Source organism: Urocampus carinirostris, chromosome 14 (genome assembly GCF_059441175.1).
Source record: "Urocampus carinirostris isolate Australia breed hairy pipefish chromosome 14, RoL_Ucar_1.0, whole genome shotgun sequence".
Taxonomy (NCBI): domain Eukaryota; kingdom Metazoa; phylum Chordata; class Actinopteri; order Syngnathiformes; family Syngnathidae; genus Urocampus; species Urocampus carinirostris.
In genome coordinates this window covers 22249509-22264729 of record NC_142362.1, presented here as the reverse complement: position 1 = coordinate 22264729, position 15221 = coordinate 22249509, and the positions used below count along the sequence as shown (strand labels likewise).

General features: G+C 41.2%; 1 protein-coding gene across 1 annotated transcript; it reads left to right on the top strand.

Moving 5' to 3' along the window:
* Positions 1 to 369: 369 nt before the first annotated feature.
* Positions 370 to 11829, top strand: gpr45 (G protein-coupled receptor 45). Its single transcript, XM_088353353.1, has 2 exons — positions 370 to 531; positions 5544 to 11829. The coding sequence occupies exon 2, from the start codon at positions 5624 to 5626 to the stop codon at positions 6779 to 6781; it is 1158 nt and encodes a 385-aa protein (XP_088209479.1). The 5' UTR covers positions 370 to 531; positions 5544 to 5623; the 3' UTR covers positions 6782 to 11829.
* The last annotated feature ends 3392 nt before the right edge of the window (positions 11830 to 15221 follow it).

Genomic DNA, 15221 nt, shown 5'->3' with positions numbered 1-15221 from the left:
TCTGCATTTCTGCAAGATAAAATTGCCCAAAGTAAACAAATAAACTGATAAAATCTGATTTAGCATTTACACTGAACTGTAAATCCAAAACTAGTCAGCAGTTTATTTCTGAACTGAAAATTATGCACAGTGAAATGCTGCTATCTTCTGGCCAAAATTGTTTTAGCGTCAAGTTAAAAAACACGCTTTTAATTTTTGTATCGGGCCTATTTAATTTCACACTATTTTTTGTGTGTTTGTATTGGGCGTAACAAGAGCCAAACTTGTTTTGATATGTATTTATGCATTTTTTACTTGAAACTGCTGTTCCTTTAAATCGGCGTCCACCACCTGCCTCTTGTGGCTTCTGCGTCGTCTGCAGGCGGCAGAATGACGACCGAGCTCGCTATGAAGCCTTCTTCCTCCTCGATTTATTTATATTCCTCATCATTCATTTTCATTTCTTGGATGCCATGGATGACCACCGTCCCTGCACCCGAAGATCAGAACCAAGGATGCTGTCACTGAGTGTCTCACCGTGAACGATTCAAAGTGGGTATTTTTATATATATATTTTTTTTTTTCGTGTTATCATACAAAAAAATCTGCATTTAGTAGTACAGTAATTATCCGGTACTGTGCTATGATATTGGAGGAACAAGACCTAGAAAAAGGAAAAGGATCATTGTGTGCAAAACATTTCCTCTATTTGGCTTGAATACACGATGGCACTGGAACTCAATCCCTCAAAACGCCTTATTTAACGGCGTCAACGCGTTATCAGGATTTACAGGCGTGCCTGGTTCAATGTAATGGATGATGAGTAGGTTCTTAGAAATATGCAGTCATGTTCATAAACTCCAAGATTAGTTACTGTTGGGTCCAGAGAGATCAGGTGACCTTGTGCGTAAAGAAGTTGGCAATAGTAGGCCGAGCTATAGAATATATTTGGTCGTGGAAGCATCAGCGTATATGGGATGCTTGTTGCCATGGAGATGGTGAACCTGTTACCATAGCGACAGCCAGCAAAACTATGCACCGCACACGTAGTGGCTTTTGTACAAGAATGTCACTTTGCAATAGCAAGGTGGTTTAATATGGAGATTCTAAGTGTTTTTCTGAATTATTTACTGAACAGACCGATATACGTTTCTAAACAAATAATCACAGGAGTTTTGAGTGCATTTTAAAATAACCGTACAAATAATTCAAATTACAGGAATCATGAGTAAACGTGATATGCTTGTGATTTTGTAAACACTCAAAATAAGTAGAGAACACATCATTGAATTTTGAACTCTGCAAAGAGAACAGAGGGAGCCCAAACCTTAGATAAGAAATATTGCCCTGTTTTAAAAGACCTCCCTGAGCCCTTTCTTTGTTTTTAAATATTCCAGGTTACAATAGCCCTAAAGTGTGTAAAAATCCAAGAACAACAACTTTATTGGCCAATAGTGACAGTGATGTAAACTTTGTATAATAGTAAAAAAAAATATACAAAAGGTAGCACTACAGTAATCGTCCCCCCAAAAAATGGCATTCCAATATTAAAAAGAGAAAAAAACTTGTCATTATGCCAATGGGGAACAGATACATTACATCAAAATACAAAAATGTTAACAGACAAAATTGGTTTCGATGTCACAACCAGAGCGGAATCAGGACCCAAATGCGTAGCGTTAACCAAAAGTTTATTGATAGAAAGAGGAAGGGCAGCGCCCGCGATCCGGTGCTCGCTGGACACGGGAAGCAAGCCGCTCAGACAATCGGATCGTGATCCGAATACGGAAGTGGATCTTCCGTAGCGGGAGATGGCGGTGTCAAGGACGAAAAAACAGGTCAAAACGTGGTCGGGATCAAAAACGGGCCGTAAGCCGGAGACAAAGGGGAAGGTCAGGAACGGACAGGTGGAAAAAGTGGTGCAAAAACGGGACAGGCGGGAGTCAGGGTCCATGCCTTGCAACAACAGAGGTTCGCTGACGGACTGACAACCAGAGAGTGACAGGACTGGGTTTAAATAGGGACAGGGAACCAATCAAGTAGTCCCCAGCGGCTGGCGCCGAAGGAGCGGGCACAGGTGATGCCAATCAGTAATCATGACATTCAATGGCCTTTTGGTTTGGGGGAAGCTCTATAAACTAAATATACGGTTTAATTTTACATTTCAAGGTGTTGAAAGACATTTTATTACCCACGAATTTGGACTTGTGAATACAAAATTCAGCTATTAAGCGAGCTGTTGTGGGCACAGAGCTGGACAGCCTGACAACAGTAGCTGAGAGACGGGCACTGGAAAAGCTGCGGTCAATCATGGACAATCTACTACGGACAGACTGAAGAGATCTTTTCTTCCTCATGCCATGAGGCTATTTAACTCTACCCGGCAGAGTAAAATCCAACATTAAACCACACCCCCTACATTGCATATTACCGAATTTTATTGCAATATGTATTCTGTGTAGCACTATTTAGATATTCTATATAACACGCTACAGTGGGCATTTGCACGGTATTTGTATATTGTATTCTTTTTGCTTTATTATTGTATTGTTCTCAGCTCTGGAAATGTGAATTTCCCAGGGGGGATGAATAAAGTATCTATCCATCTATCCATCCATCTATCTATCTATCTATCTATCTATCTATCTATCTATCTATCTATCTATCTATCTATCTATCTATCTATCTATCTATCTATCTATCTATCTATCTATCTATCTATCTATCTATCTATCTATCTATCTATCTATCTATCTATCTATCTATCTATCTATCTATCTATCTATCTATCTATCTATCTATCTATCTATCTATCTATCTATCTATCTATCTATCTATCTATCTATCTATCTATCTATCTATCTATCTATTATGATAACAGGAGAGCTGATAAGTATTATTCTGTTTTTAAAATTAAACACATGCAAGAAAGGATTGCATAGGAGACCATTTCGTTATTTCTACTATTATACATTACTGTCGTTCGTTATTTTGACTACCATGCACTGTTTACAGCATTGTCACCATAGGCAAATAATTTTATTGTTCTTTGATTTTTACACTCTTTAGGGCTCATCTGATCTAGAACATTAAATTTTTAAAACAAGGGCTCAGGGGCGGATTTTTAAAACAGATTTGGAAATTAGCATCGTAAGGGTTTCTTGTCCTTTTTTTCTTTGCAAGTTCAAAATGTCAGGACCAGAACGGAGACAGGACTCAGTTTTATTAGAAGAAAGGAAAGGGTTGCACTCATGATCCGGTGATCGCTGGACGCGGGAAGCAGGTCACTCTGAATGCGTAAGTGGGACTTCCGGGGCAAGCGATGGCGGCGTCGAGAACGGGAAAAAACGAGTCAGTAGCCGGGGCAGGAGTGCAATAAACGTGGTCGGGATCAGAAATGAGTCAAAAGCCAGGAGAGGAGAGTAGACGTGGTCAGGATAAAAAAAACGGGTCGAAGCCGGGAAACAAACGGGCGCAAAACCAAGTGGGAGTCAGGGTCGAAAAAGCTTGCCTAGAGTACACTGAGGTTCCCAGACGGACTTACAACAAGTGACAGAAAATAATGGGTTTAAATATGGACAGGGAGCCAATCAGAGTCCAAGGCAGTTGGCGCCAAAGGAATCATGTAATCATGACACAAAATTCTTTGATATCTTTGAGTGGCTAATAAACTATGAACTTGACTATTGGCAACAAAGGTTTCGTTGGGCTATGTTTTTTATATCTCAGTGACATAGGTTACTACCACTATTATTATCCTTCAAAAATTTTTTAAAACCATTGCCAATTTTATCAGTTATAAAATAAGGAATTTCACACCAGAAGTATTTGACCAGGGGTAGTTAAACACTTGCATTTTAAATAACGCTTTTATATCATATTCATTTGTTTATGGCCTATTTCCAGTCAATTAAAAACAATGTTTTTCCTCAATGTGATCATCTACATGACAAAAGAAGGTAATGCAAAAAGGGCAAATATCCTCTTCACCCAGGCAACGGGTACAAACACTCGCTCAGTCAAGTTGTGGTTTGCATCTACTCGCCTCCACATATGCATATATGGCAATACAATTCTTTACTGGAGATTTTTCTCGCCTCCTATTGGAACATGCACAGCCAGACACTGTCTTTATCTTGAAATAAATAGTGCAATCAAATTGTCACTTCTAGATTTACTTCCACAACAACTTTCTCACAGGCAGTAAGCCTGGTTGATAACCTGATGACCAACACAACAGCTGTATGGAATACGATGTATTACTTCACTATATTTTCTTGTTACTTCTTACTATTCAGATAGGAAAAATACATTCAAATGAAACATTATCTTGCTTCTTGTCTTTTCAAATGTGTAATTATGATGTAAATGTTGGCAACCACCATGGTAACAGTCGTGTTTGCGCTTCACTTCCACGTCTCATCCGGATTTTATCTGATCCTGAAGTGTCCTCGATTGCCTTGAAGTGTGAGACATGACACATATCGTGTGGGAGGAAGGAAGGTGGTCGCTAAGCCATCAAAAATGAAGTCAATTATAACCAGTTAGACAGCGTGACTACTTTATATCGATCATTTTAGGTTGTTTGAACTATTTCTCCAGGGTGGGGTAGGGTTACTTTAACTGGATTACTTTCAATTACTTTTGGATTACTCCAATACCAAATATGCTAAAAAAAGACAAAAGAAACTAAATATGAATAAAATTACTAAATTTTGTGCAGGCTTGGGGAGTAACGGAATACATGGAATGGCCAAAATGATGTTGGCAAGCTGTTTGGATTTATTTTCATTTTGTTTCTGTCGCATTTTATGTTCGTTTTGCCGGAGATCAAAGAGATCAAAGCCAGGAGAGAAAGTTTACCACGTGTTGTGAGTCATCATTTTATTCATATTTAGTTTCTTTTGTCTTTTATTAGCATATTTGGTATTGGAGTAATCCAAAAGTAATTGAAAGTAACCAAGTTAAAGTAACCCTACCCAACCCTGTATTTCTCTCACAACTTTTGACAAAAAAACAATTAAGTATTATAACAAATAGCATGTATCTGTCATGGTGTTTTCATATATGTAAACAAATAAGTGGGGAGTCATTTTGAGTGTTTTTAAATAAGGTTTAATAGACATGCTATCAAGCCAAGTTGGCTATTATATACTTGTATATCTAGTAACTAGATACAGTCTCAGCAGCAGATGTTGGCAATGTAAAATGATGTGGTTTTGTTACTCTGAGTCACCGTAGTTTGTAGTCTTCCTTGTACTTTTAAGCACTCTTTTTCGGTCGCATGATTCACCACAACGACATCTTGTGGTCCAAAAATATAAAGAGTCCTTTAGGAATACTATTTAGATTATACTCAAAATTATAATTTTGAAACATCGGATCTATGTCTGTCAATATATCAAATTTCTAGACATCTAGATCATAACACGTCCCACCTGGTAGCAAGTGGTTCCATGAGGAAAAAGAAGATGTTGTCTGTGTTTTGAAAATCAAATTAATAATACATTTTAAATATTTGAAAGAAAAAAAATCTCCATCAAATCTGCTGCTTTGTGTTTCAGATGGGTTCCAAACTGCTGCTATGCCTTTGACAAGGATCGGATATTCTATGCCCATTTGTATTCTCTGATGAAGCGACGTTATGGCTCTTTGCAATGAAAGCCTGCTGGAAGGATGTGACTTCATGGAGCCGTTTGACGCCCTTCAGGCCACAGACAATCCTTCTGAAGCAGGAACACCTTTTTTATCAGTCACCCTGCGTGTAACTCTGGCGGCAATCATGATTTTCATGATCACCATCGGTTTCCTGGGCAACTCCATCGTTTGTTTGATCGTCTACCAGAAACCGGCGATGCGCTCTGCTATCAACCTCCTGCTGGCCACGTTGGCCTTCTCGGACATCATGCTCTCGTTGCTCTGCGTCCCCTTCACTGCCGTTACCCTAGGGAGAGCCAACTGGAACTTCGGGAGTGGCTTCTGCCGGGCATCTATCATGCTCTATTGGCTCTTTGTCTTGGAGGGCGTGTCCATTTTGCTTATAATCAGCGTGGATCGCTTCCTTATCATCGTGCAGCGCCAGGACAAACTAACCCCGCACAGGGCTAAGGTTCTGATTGCCGGTTCTTGGCTGCTGAGTCTGTGCGTTTCCCTACCGTCTATTGTCGGGTGGAGGTCGGGTGCGGCTGGCGTGGGTGTGGTCTGGGTGCCGCAGTGCGTGCTGGGTTACAGTGAGTCGCTAGCCGACCGCGCTTACATCGTACTCCTGGCAGCGGCGGTCTTCTTCGCCCCCTTTTCCGTCATGCTGTACTCGTACATGTGCATCCTAAATACGGTGCGTCGCAACACCTTGCGTGTCCACAGCCACACCAGCGAGCCGTCCTGCCTACCAGCACTCAACCAAGTTAGCAAAATGAGACTCATTGGGTTGCAAAGACCTCCACAGATCAAGGTTGACATGAGCTTCAAGACTAGAGCCTTCACCACCATCCTCATCCTCTTTGTGGGCTTCTCCGTCTGCTGGCTGCCTTACACCGTGGTTAGCCTGCTGGCTGTTTTCAGCAGGAGCTTCTACTTCAGCCCCATTTTCTACCCGGTCAGTGTAGGCGCCCTGTGGCTGAGCTACCTAAAGACCGTTTTTAACCCCATCATTTATTGCTGGAGGATCCGGAAGTTCCGGGAAGCCTGCCAAGAGTTTGTTCCCAAGAGTTGCCGCCTCTGTCCAAGGGTGGCCGGCCGCAGCCGCAGGAGAGTGCGTCCCAGCAACATATACGTCTGCAGCGAGACTCAGTCGGCTGTGTGAAAGACACAAAGGGCGCCAGGGTTATTACGTCTTATTTTCTTTTTGTTTCAAATTGCCTCCAAAACTTTATATCACTCCATGTTAACATGGTTATAAATTAGAGGTAAGATGGGGCCTGAAAAATCCAGCCTAACCCGACCTGGGCTCACGGGTGTCAAAGCCTGACCCAGACCAAGCCTGACCATTTAACTTGATTTGCAGGACCCGGCCCGTAATAAACCTGAAATTTCGTATTTTATCTGAGAGGACTCGGGAGGAGGAGAGGTGATTTATGAAAACAAAATCTAATTTAAACAAGACTTTATCATCGTTTCAAGGTTCACTGATCCCTTAACCCCTGGTTCCTCAGGGCACAGCTAAGGACGCAACTCTGGACAGCTTTCTCCACCGCGGACAGTTCTTGGCCTATGTATGAGTCGAGGCAAAATTGGCACTAGTGCATTTATTGTCGTTCGCAGCCCAGTTCTCTTTCCGTCTTCCTTGCCCCTTTTGAATGTGCCCTGGAGAACAATCTTGGCCAGCCCTGATAATCTTCTGATGTGACTATACCACTACAGTTCTTCTTACGGTCCAATAACATTTACATTTTTAAATTTCTGTTTCTGCAGTTGTTACGTTAACAAACTATTTTCCCTCATTGATGGATTTTTCTCAATAGATGAAGGTAAAAATATTTGGGCAGTTTGTTATTTTGACGGGTTGAAAATTGGGCCATAAATCACAGCAGCAGTATGTCCTTAAGAATCTAGCGCCACTTTAAGACAGAGAGAGGCAGATAAACAAAGAAGAACTGTGTTTGGTCAGCAAGAGCCAAAGCTTAGAGAGGTTTTTTTCTTGCTTCAATAAATAAGTTTTTTTTAAGTTTTGTACCCACACATCGTTCTAGTATTTTATAAACATGTATTCATTTTTTTAAAAGACAGCAAGAGAGAAGCCCTGCCCAACTCGAGCGTAATGACTGCCATTTTAAGCTTGACCCGGGCCAAATTCAGGTGTGCTCAGACTAGGGCTTGGATTTAAGATCTTAGCTTTGCTGTAAATCTTTCCCCAAATTAGTAGTTTTGGCACGATTTAACGGCAGTTCCATTGGATAGAGGAATGACTCAATAAGATATGATTTGACTCCAAGACAGTTCGTTTTGGGTTGTTTACCTATACTTAGGTGAACTTGCAAATGCCAAAAATCTGCCATTATGTTCCAAAATAGTTTTTAACACAATTTGATACTTACCTCCATATATTTTAAAATAAAAGATTAAATTATTTCCATTTCCATTTAGCCACATATGTCACAATTAAATAAACGAATTTGCAGCTCGAAAATATTTGTACTATGCTAGTAAGACCTGTTTCATTTTTGAACCGCCACTCTAAAAACAAAAAAAAGTTGGATTAAAATGAACTGTTCTCTACATGAATGAATTCAACTTTCACCACTAACCCTTTTGGAGTAAATTGTATTTATTTATTTTTCTTGAAGGGGAGGGAGGGATTTTTAGGTTGCTACAAACTACACTTTATACCAATCTGATCAATGTGATATTAGGCATGCAAATTCAGTGATCAGATTTAATGCGATAATTCATTTTATTAATTCATTATTATCAGAAGAATCAATTACATATCAATCAATACCACACATTATATCATTGAAGCCCCAGTGTTCGATGGCACTGTAATGTCTAATACGAACGAAAATCAGTGCCACAAAGCACAGCGTAGCTAAACAAACATGGCGGTGACCACTAGGTATGGATTGCACTATTTAAAAGAAACACATTTTCTCTACCTAAGCTTTTTTAAATGTTTTTTTTACTAAATGAAAGTTCTATTTATCAAAAGGAGGCACTAAATATTACACTGTCCGTTCAACACCACATTACTCGATTCAGTGCCACTGGTACGTTTTGGATAATCAAATACAAAAGAAACTTAAATTGAGGTATTTCTTCGTTTTTACTCACTGCCTGGTAAGTAATTCCTGATTGGTGTAACTTTACCTTTGCATCTTTCTTAGTTTTGAGCATGGGCAAAGTATTTTGGTTGTAATTTGATAAAGTTTAAGTAATAATGATATGCAGTATGATAAGTGTTTAGTTTATTAGACACTCAGAACAAGGAGAAAAGACGTTAATGAATTTTGGACCTGCAAAGAGAACAGGAGAGGACAATACTCTTGAAATGCAAAAATTTCAATCTGTTCTCAAGGTAATCCCCTGATCCATTCATCCATCCATCCATCCATTGTCTTCCGCTTATCCGAGGTCGGGTCGCGGGGGCAGCAGCGTTAAAAGGGAAGCCCAGACGTCCCTATCCCCAGCCACCTCTTCCAGCTCATCCGACGGGACCCCGAGGCGTTCCCAAGCCAGCCGAGAGACATAGTCTCTCCAACGTGTCCTGGGCCGCCCCCGGGGCGTCCTGCCGGTGGGACATGCCCGGAGCACCTCCCGAGGGAGGCGTCCAGGAGGCATCCTTATTAGATGCCCGAGCCACCTCAACTGGCTCCTCTCAACGCGGAGGAGCAGTGGCTCTACACCGAGTCCCTCCCGGATGACTGAGCTTCTCACCTTATCTCTAAGGGAGAACTCAGCCACCCTGCGGAGGAAACTCATTTCGGCCACTTGTATCCGGGATCGTGTTCTTTCGGTCATGACCCAAGTTCATGACCATAGGTGGGGTAGAAACGTAGATCGACCGGTAGATCGAGAGCTTTGCCTTTCGGCTCAGCTCCCTCTTCACCACGACGGACCGGTACAGGGTCCGAATGATGGCAGACGCAGCACCGACCCGTCTGTCTATCTCCCGCTCCATCCTACCCTCACTCGTGAACAAGACCCCAAGATACTTGAACTCCTCCACTTGGGGCAAGACCTCCTCCCCGACCCGGAGGGAGCATACCACCCTTTTCCGACTGAGAACCATGGCCTCGGACTTGGAGGTGCTGATCCTCATCCCGGCCGCTTCACACTCGGCTGCGAATCGCTCCAGCGAGAGCTGAAGATCAGCAGTACGTCATCTGCAAAAAGCAGTGACGCAATGCTGAGGCTCCCAAACCGGACTCCATCCCCGCCAAGGCTGCGCCTAGAAATTCTGTCCATAAAAGTTATGAACAGAATCGGTGACAAAGGGCAGCCCTGGCGGAGCCTAACCCTCACCGGGAACGAATCAGACTTACTGCCGGCAATGCGGACCAGACTCTGGCACCGGGCATACAGGGACCGCACAGCCCGGATAAGACTGTGCGGTACCCCATACTCCCGAAGCACCCCCCACAGGGCCTCCCGAGGAACACGGTCGAATGCCTTCTCCAAGTCCACAAAACACATGTAGACCGGACAGGCAAACTCCCATGCACCCTCAAAGACCCTGCAGAGTGTATAGAGCTGGTCCAGTGTTCCACGGCCAGGATGAAAACCACACTGTTCCTCCTGAATCCGAGATTCGACTTCCTGGCGGACCCTCCTCTCCAGTACCCCTGAATAGACCTTACCAGGGAGGCTGAGAAGTGTGATTCCCCTGTAGTTGGAACACACTCTCCAGTCCCCCCTCTTAAAGATGGGAACCACTACCCCAGTCTGCCAGTCCAGAGGCACTGTCCCCGATGTCCACGCGATGTTGCAGAGGCGTGTCAACCATGACATGCCCACAACATCCAGAGCCTTAATGAAATCCGGGCGGATATCATCGACCCCCGGGGCCCTGCCACCGAGGAGTTTTTTGACCACCTCGGTGACTTCAACCCCAGTGATACGAGAGCCCAACCCAGAGTCCTCAGGCTCTACTTCCCCAGAGGAAGATGTGTCGGTGGGATTGAGGAGGTCTTCGAAGTACTCCGCCCACCGATTCACAACGTTCCGGGTCGAGGTCAACAGCGCCCCATCGGCACTATACACAGTGTCGATGGCACATACATTTTTTTATTCAAACAAGCGTATTGGCCCATACATCTAATTAGATCAGTGAATGTTTTTAACCTTGGCTGATCTTCACCAAAACATATTTTAGGGATTTGAGACTTTCTATATTAAATGACCCAATTTTAGGTTTTAATTCGTATAAGACCACTGTAATACATTTCCCATAAAAAAATGTCTTATTTGGAATTGTTTGCGCAAAACAACCCAAGAAGCTCAATTAAATTAACCCAGATTCTAATTACTATTATAGAAAAATCCACTTTTGTCCCAGATTGGGTTATTTTTGCTTCCTTTTAGACCCAACTGTCTTTAGAGTGGGCTTGTTGATGAACTGTAGTTTTGTACACTGAGTCAAAACAACGATAAGGTTTGGTCATTATAATGATTTCATTTTAGTGATTGTGTTTTTTTCTTAGTATCGGCACAAGTGGGGTAGGTTTTTGCTTCGTAATGGTGTGAATCTGTTGGTGTTTCTGTGTGTTCCAGGATGAAGTATAGCTTTTGTGCAAAACTTGATAGGTCCCAACTCGTACACAGAACCGATTAGTGTTTACCAAATGGTATTCAAATTGGACTGGTGACGGATTAATGACTGTCGATCGATGTGTTAGGTTTCTGAGAACATTTTAAGGAAATAAAACTGGAGGTAGGGGTGGTCGCAAATTATAATGTATTGATGTAAAAATACATGGTGGGGTACAGGGAAACCATCAGAGATAGATGGGTTGGAAATTTTGCACTTGACCGGCGGAAAGGAAGAACCACCAAGAAATGTTGAAAAAAACTGTCGTCCTTTTATTGATTGTTTTTTTCCCCATTATTATCGGTGATCATTATAATATCAGTTGTGTTTCTCTCAAAAAAAGAAAAAAAATAATTATTGTCCAGTGATGTTCTCAGACATGTGTACAGAGAGGCAATGTTGTCCATTATGCTGTAAAAAATTACTTGAACATACAATGGATTACCGGGAACCAAACCAGACAAATAAACATGATTTTTAAAAGCCCGGAAGCTTGCTTGAGGAAAAGGAGCTTGTCTACCTCCACAATGTAAACAGAACTAAGGTCACGTAATGCGAATATTATTGCCATGTTGCTGGGATACGATACACATATTTTCCCAGCGGGTGTTCACTTCATTAAAAACTACTGAGGCAGGTGAATTTACTGGAGTGAAATGATTTTGAATAAACTAAAAGGATGTTTTGACTCTTAAGGTATCAGACTAAAAAAAGGCTGCGAAATTGAATAAAGGTGACAATTCTTTCATGTTACTTCCTTTTTATCATAATGGAAAAGAAAAAAAATATGTACTAGTAATAGAGTGCCTAGCGAAAGTATCTGTCCCCAAAGAGGTTTTTGTCATATTACCATTTCAGGCTTCAAACTTAAAGCTAAAAAACTGAAAATATTTTGTAAGAATCAACAACAGGTAAGACACAATCGTGAAGTGGAACCAAATTATATCAACGTTTTATATTATAGTTGTAACGAAAAAACTGAAAAGTAGGTGCCGTGCTCTCAGCTCAGCCAACTGACTCCAGAATTTTCCTGATGGCTCCTGGATGATCCAATGTTGACCTGAATGACTAACAACGACAAACAGAGTGCACCTGTGTGTCATAAAGTCTCAATATAAATGTGCCTGCTCTGTGATGAGCTGAGAGGTGGCAATGGAGAACAAAGGGCATTATAAAGACCAAAGAACACACCAGGTAGGTCAGGGATAAAGTTTTGGAAAAGTTCAAAGCAGCAATGGGAAACAAAAGGGTTTTGCAACATTTACACATCTTTGGAAGTACTGCGAGCAATGATATCAAAATGGAGAGAGCATAAAACCATTACAAACCAACCAAAACCAAGCCATCCCTCTGGACAAGTTGTGGGCAACACAGAAGATTTCAATCACCGCGACCGTTACCAAGCTTCTACACAGCTTGCTAACAAGTTGGAGAAGATAAACCTACAAAATATGCAGAAAATGCGGCCCTCGAGGACCGGGTTGGCCACCCCTGCTCTAAACCTTCGGCCCAAACAAGGAGAAAACTAATCAGATAAGCAACCAAGAGGAATTGTATGACATGTAGGCATACACGGCTGAGGTGGGACCATCTTTTTGAGAGGATTTCTTGTTCTGATAGGGGGGCAGCACAGAAAATACTTGAGACGCACTGCTCTAACCTAAAGAACCTCATGGCCAGAAGACCAATGATAAAAGTAAGATAAAAGCAAATAGGTGGAGTAAAAAATAGATATAAATGCTTTTTGAACTCCGGGCATTGTTGACACATACTTACTACAGAAAATATTTAAATTTAACATTTTTAAGGACATCTTAAACCATGCACCACACCTTGAAGGAACTAGAGCTGTTTTGTAAGGAAGAATGGGCAAATATTCTGTTTCAATATGTGCAAAACTTATAGAGATGGCCAAAAGACTTGTGGCTGTGATTGCAGCAAAAGAAGGTTGTACAAAGTATTAACTCAAAGGGGGCCAATACTTTTGCAATTCCTACCTTTCAATTTTTTTTGTTGGCACAATAGAACATGTTGAATGAACTAGGTTCATTTTGTGTGTCAAAAGTTGATGACTCTTAGAAAAAAATATATACCGGTCCATATTTTTAAATACATATATTTCATGCAAGGCACTATTTATCAAGATATACAAATAAAGGTTTAAACATTCACTAACCCTATATGGGGTTTGTTACAGTACTAACTGTAACTTTTAATCTCTGATTGCAAGCTGGACTGATGCTACACAAAATGTGATTTTTTTTTTTAATCGTACACACCCAAAAAAGGTTTTGTAGAGCATTTCAACAACAACAATGGTAACAGTGTTCTCTGTATAATATAAAACACAAAGAAAAAGCGCAACAATTATATAACAATAATATAAATATAACAATATATAATATAACAATCATGATTATTCATTCTAATCATTACTGTTCAAAGAATGACTCATGAATGGGCTTGAAATCCAAATCCTTTGATTTGGAGAATTGACCTATCAAGATTAAAAGAATAGCAACATGTAAACTGACTCATTTATCTTATTATTATCATTCATATTATTCAAAAGAAGTTCTCCCAAAATGTCAAATTTTATTTAAAAGTAAATAGGCATGTTAGTGGTTTTTATCAATTTAAGAACTATACGCAATAGTGACATGTAGTCAGGTGAGGCAGGTGAAGCAAAATTATACTATGAATACAGTGATATTAAAAGAGCTAGTAATTAACATATTACTGGCCCCAGTGTTTGTAGATGCAAAGTGAGGCATGCAATTCTCTTGTCTCATGGCAGAGGGCAATAGTGAGACCAGGGATTGTGATTTATAGTATTAGTGATAGTATTAGCAAGGTAATAGCAAGTTATGCCACCCAGTATTTTTTTTCTCTTTGCATGGACTTTGTCTTCATAAGATGCCAGAACGGAGACAGGACCCAATTGCGTAGCGTTTACCACAAGTTTTATTGAAGGAAAGAGGAAGGACTGCACCCACGATCCGGTGTTCGCTGGACGCGGGAAGAAAGGCGCTCTCGTACTGGGATCGTGATCCGAACACAGAGGTGGAGCGATGGCGGTGTCAGGGACAGAAAAACTAGCCAGTAGCCGGGACTGGGAGAGCAGAGCGTGGTCGGGGTCGGGAACGAGTCCTAAGTCAGAGCGAGAGAGTAGATGTAGTTGGGGACAAAAAGAGGTCGTAAGCCGGGACGGGAGAACAGACGTGGTCAGGATCATTTAGGTTGCAGCTGGAAACAGACTGGAGCAAAAATGGGACAGGTGGGAGTCAGGGTCGAAAATGGCTTTCCTAGTATACACTGCGGTTCACAGACGGACTGACAACAGGGGATTGACAGGACTGGGTTCAAATAGTGACAAGAAGCCAATCAGAACCCAGGGCAGTTGGTGCCAAATGAGCGGTCACAGATGAGCCACATCAGTAAGCATGACAACCCATCTTTTGAGGCTTTTTATTCAATAGGAGCAGTGCATTTATAAGGTATGGTAAGACAATAAAATATATTGTTCTATCTGCAGTTTATATGGTGCTTTTTCTGCTCAGCCAATTGAATAAAGAACAATATAGTTTCATGTATTTGTAAATCTGAATGTGCCTCATAGGACACAGACCTCACCACAAGTCACTGATATGCAAGGATTCCAATTCACAAATTATGACCAATAATTTTTGTAATTTATCATCACAAAACTACTTTACTATTTTTCAGAAACAACCTTTAAAGATTAAAACTTACATTTCTGATCTCTCTTCTTTAAAAAGGATCATTTTATCATCCTCTGATGATGATTTGAATTTAGAGCAGGAGTGTCCAGCATGCGGCACACGAGCCTGATCATACCCACCAGTAATATATTTTTCTTTTATTTATTTTTCTTATTTAAAACTCTTGTTCTCTCACTTTCCTTTTCTCTCTATTTCATCCTTTATTTTTCTCTCTCTGCCTACTTATGTGTACCTTGCTCTTTCTTTCTCTCTCTCCT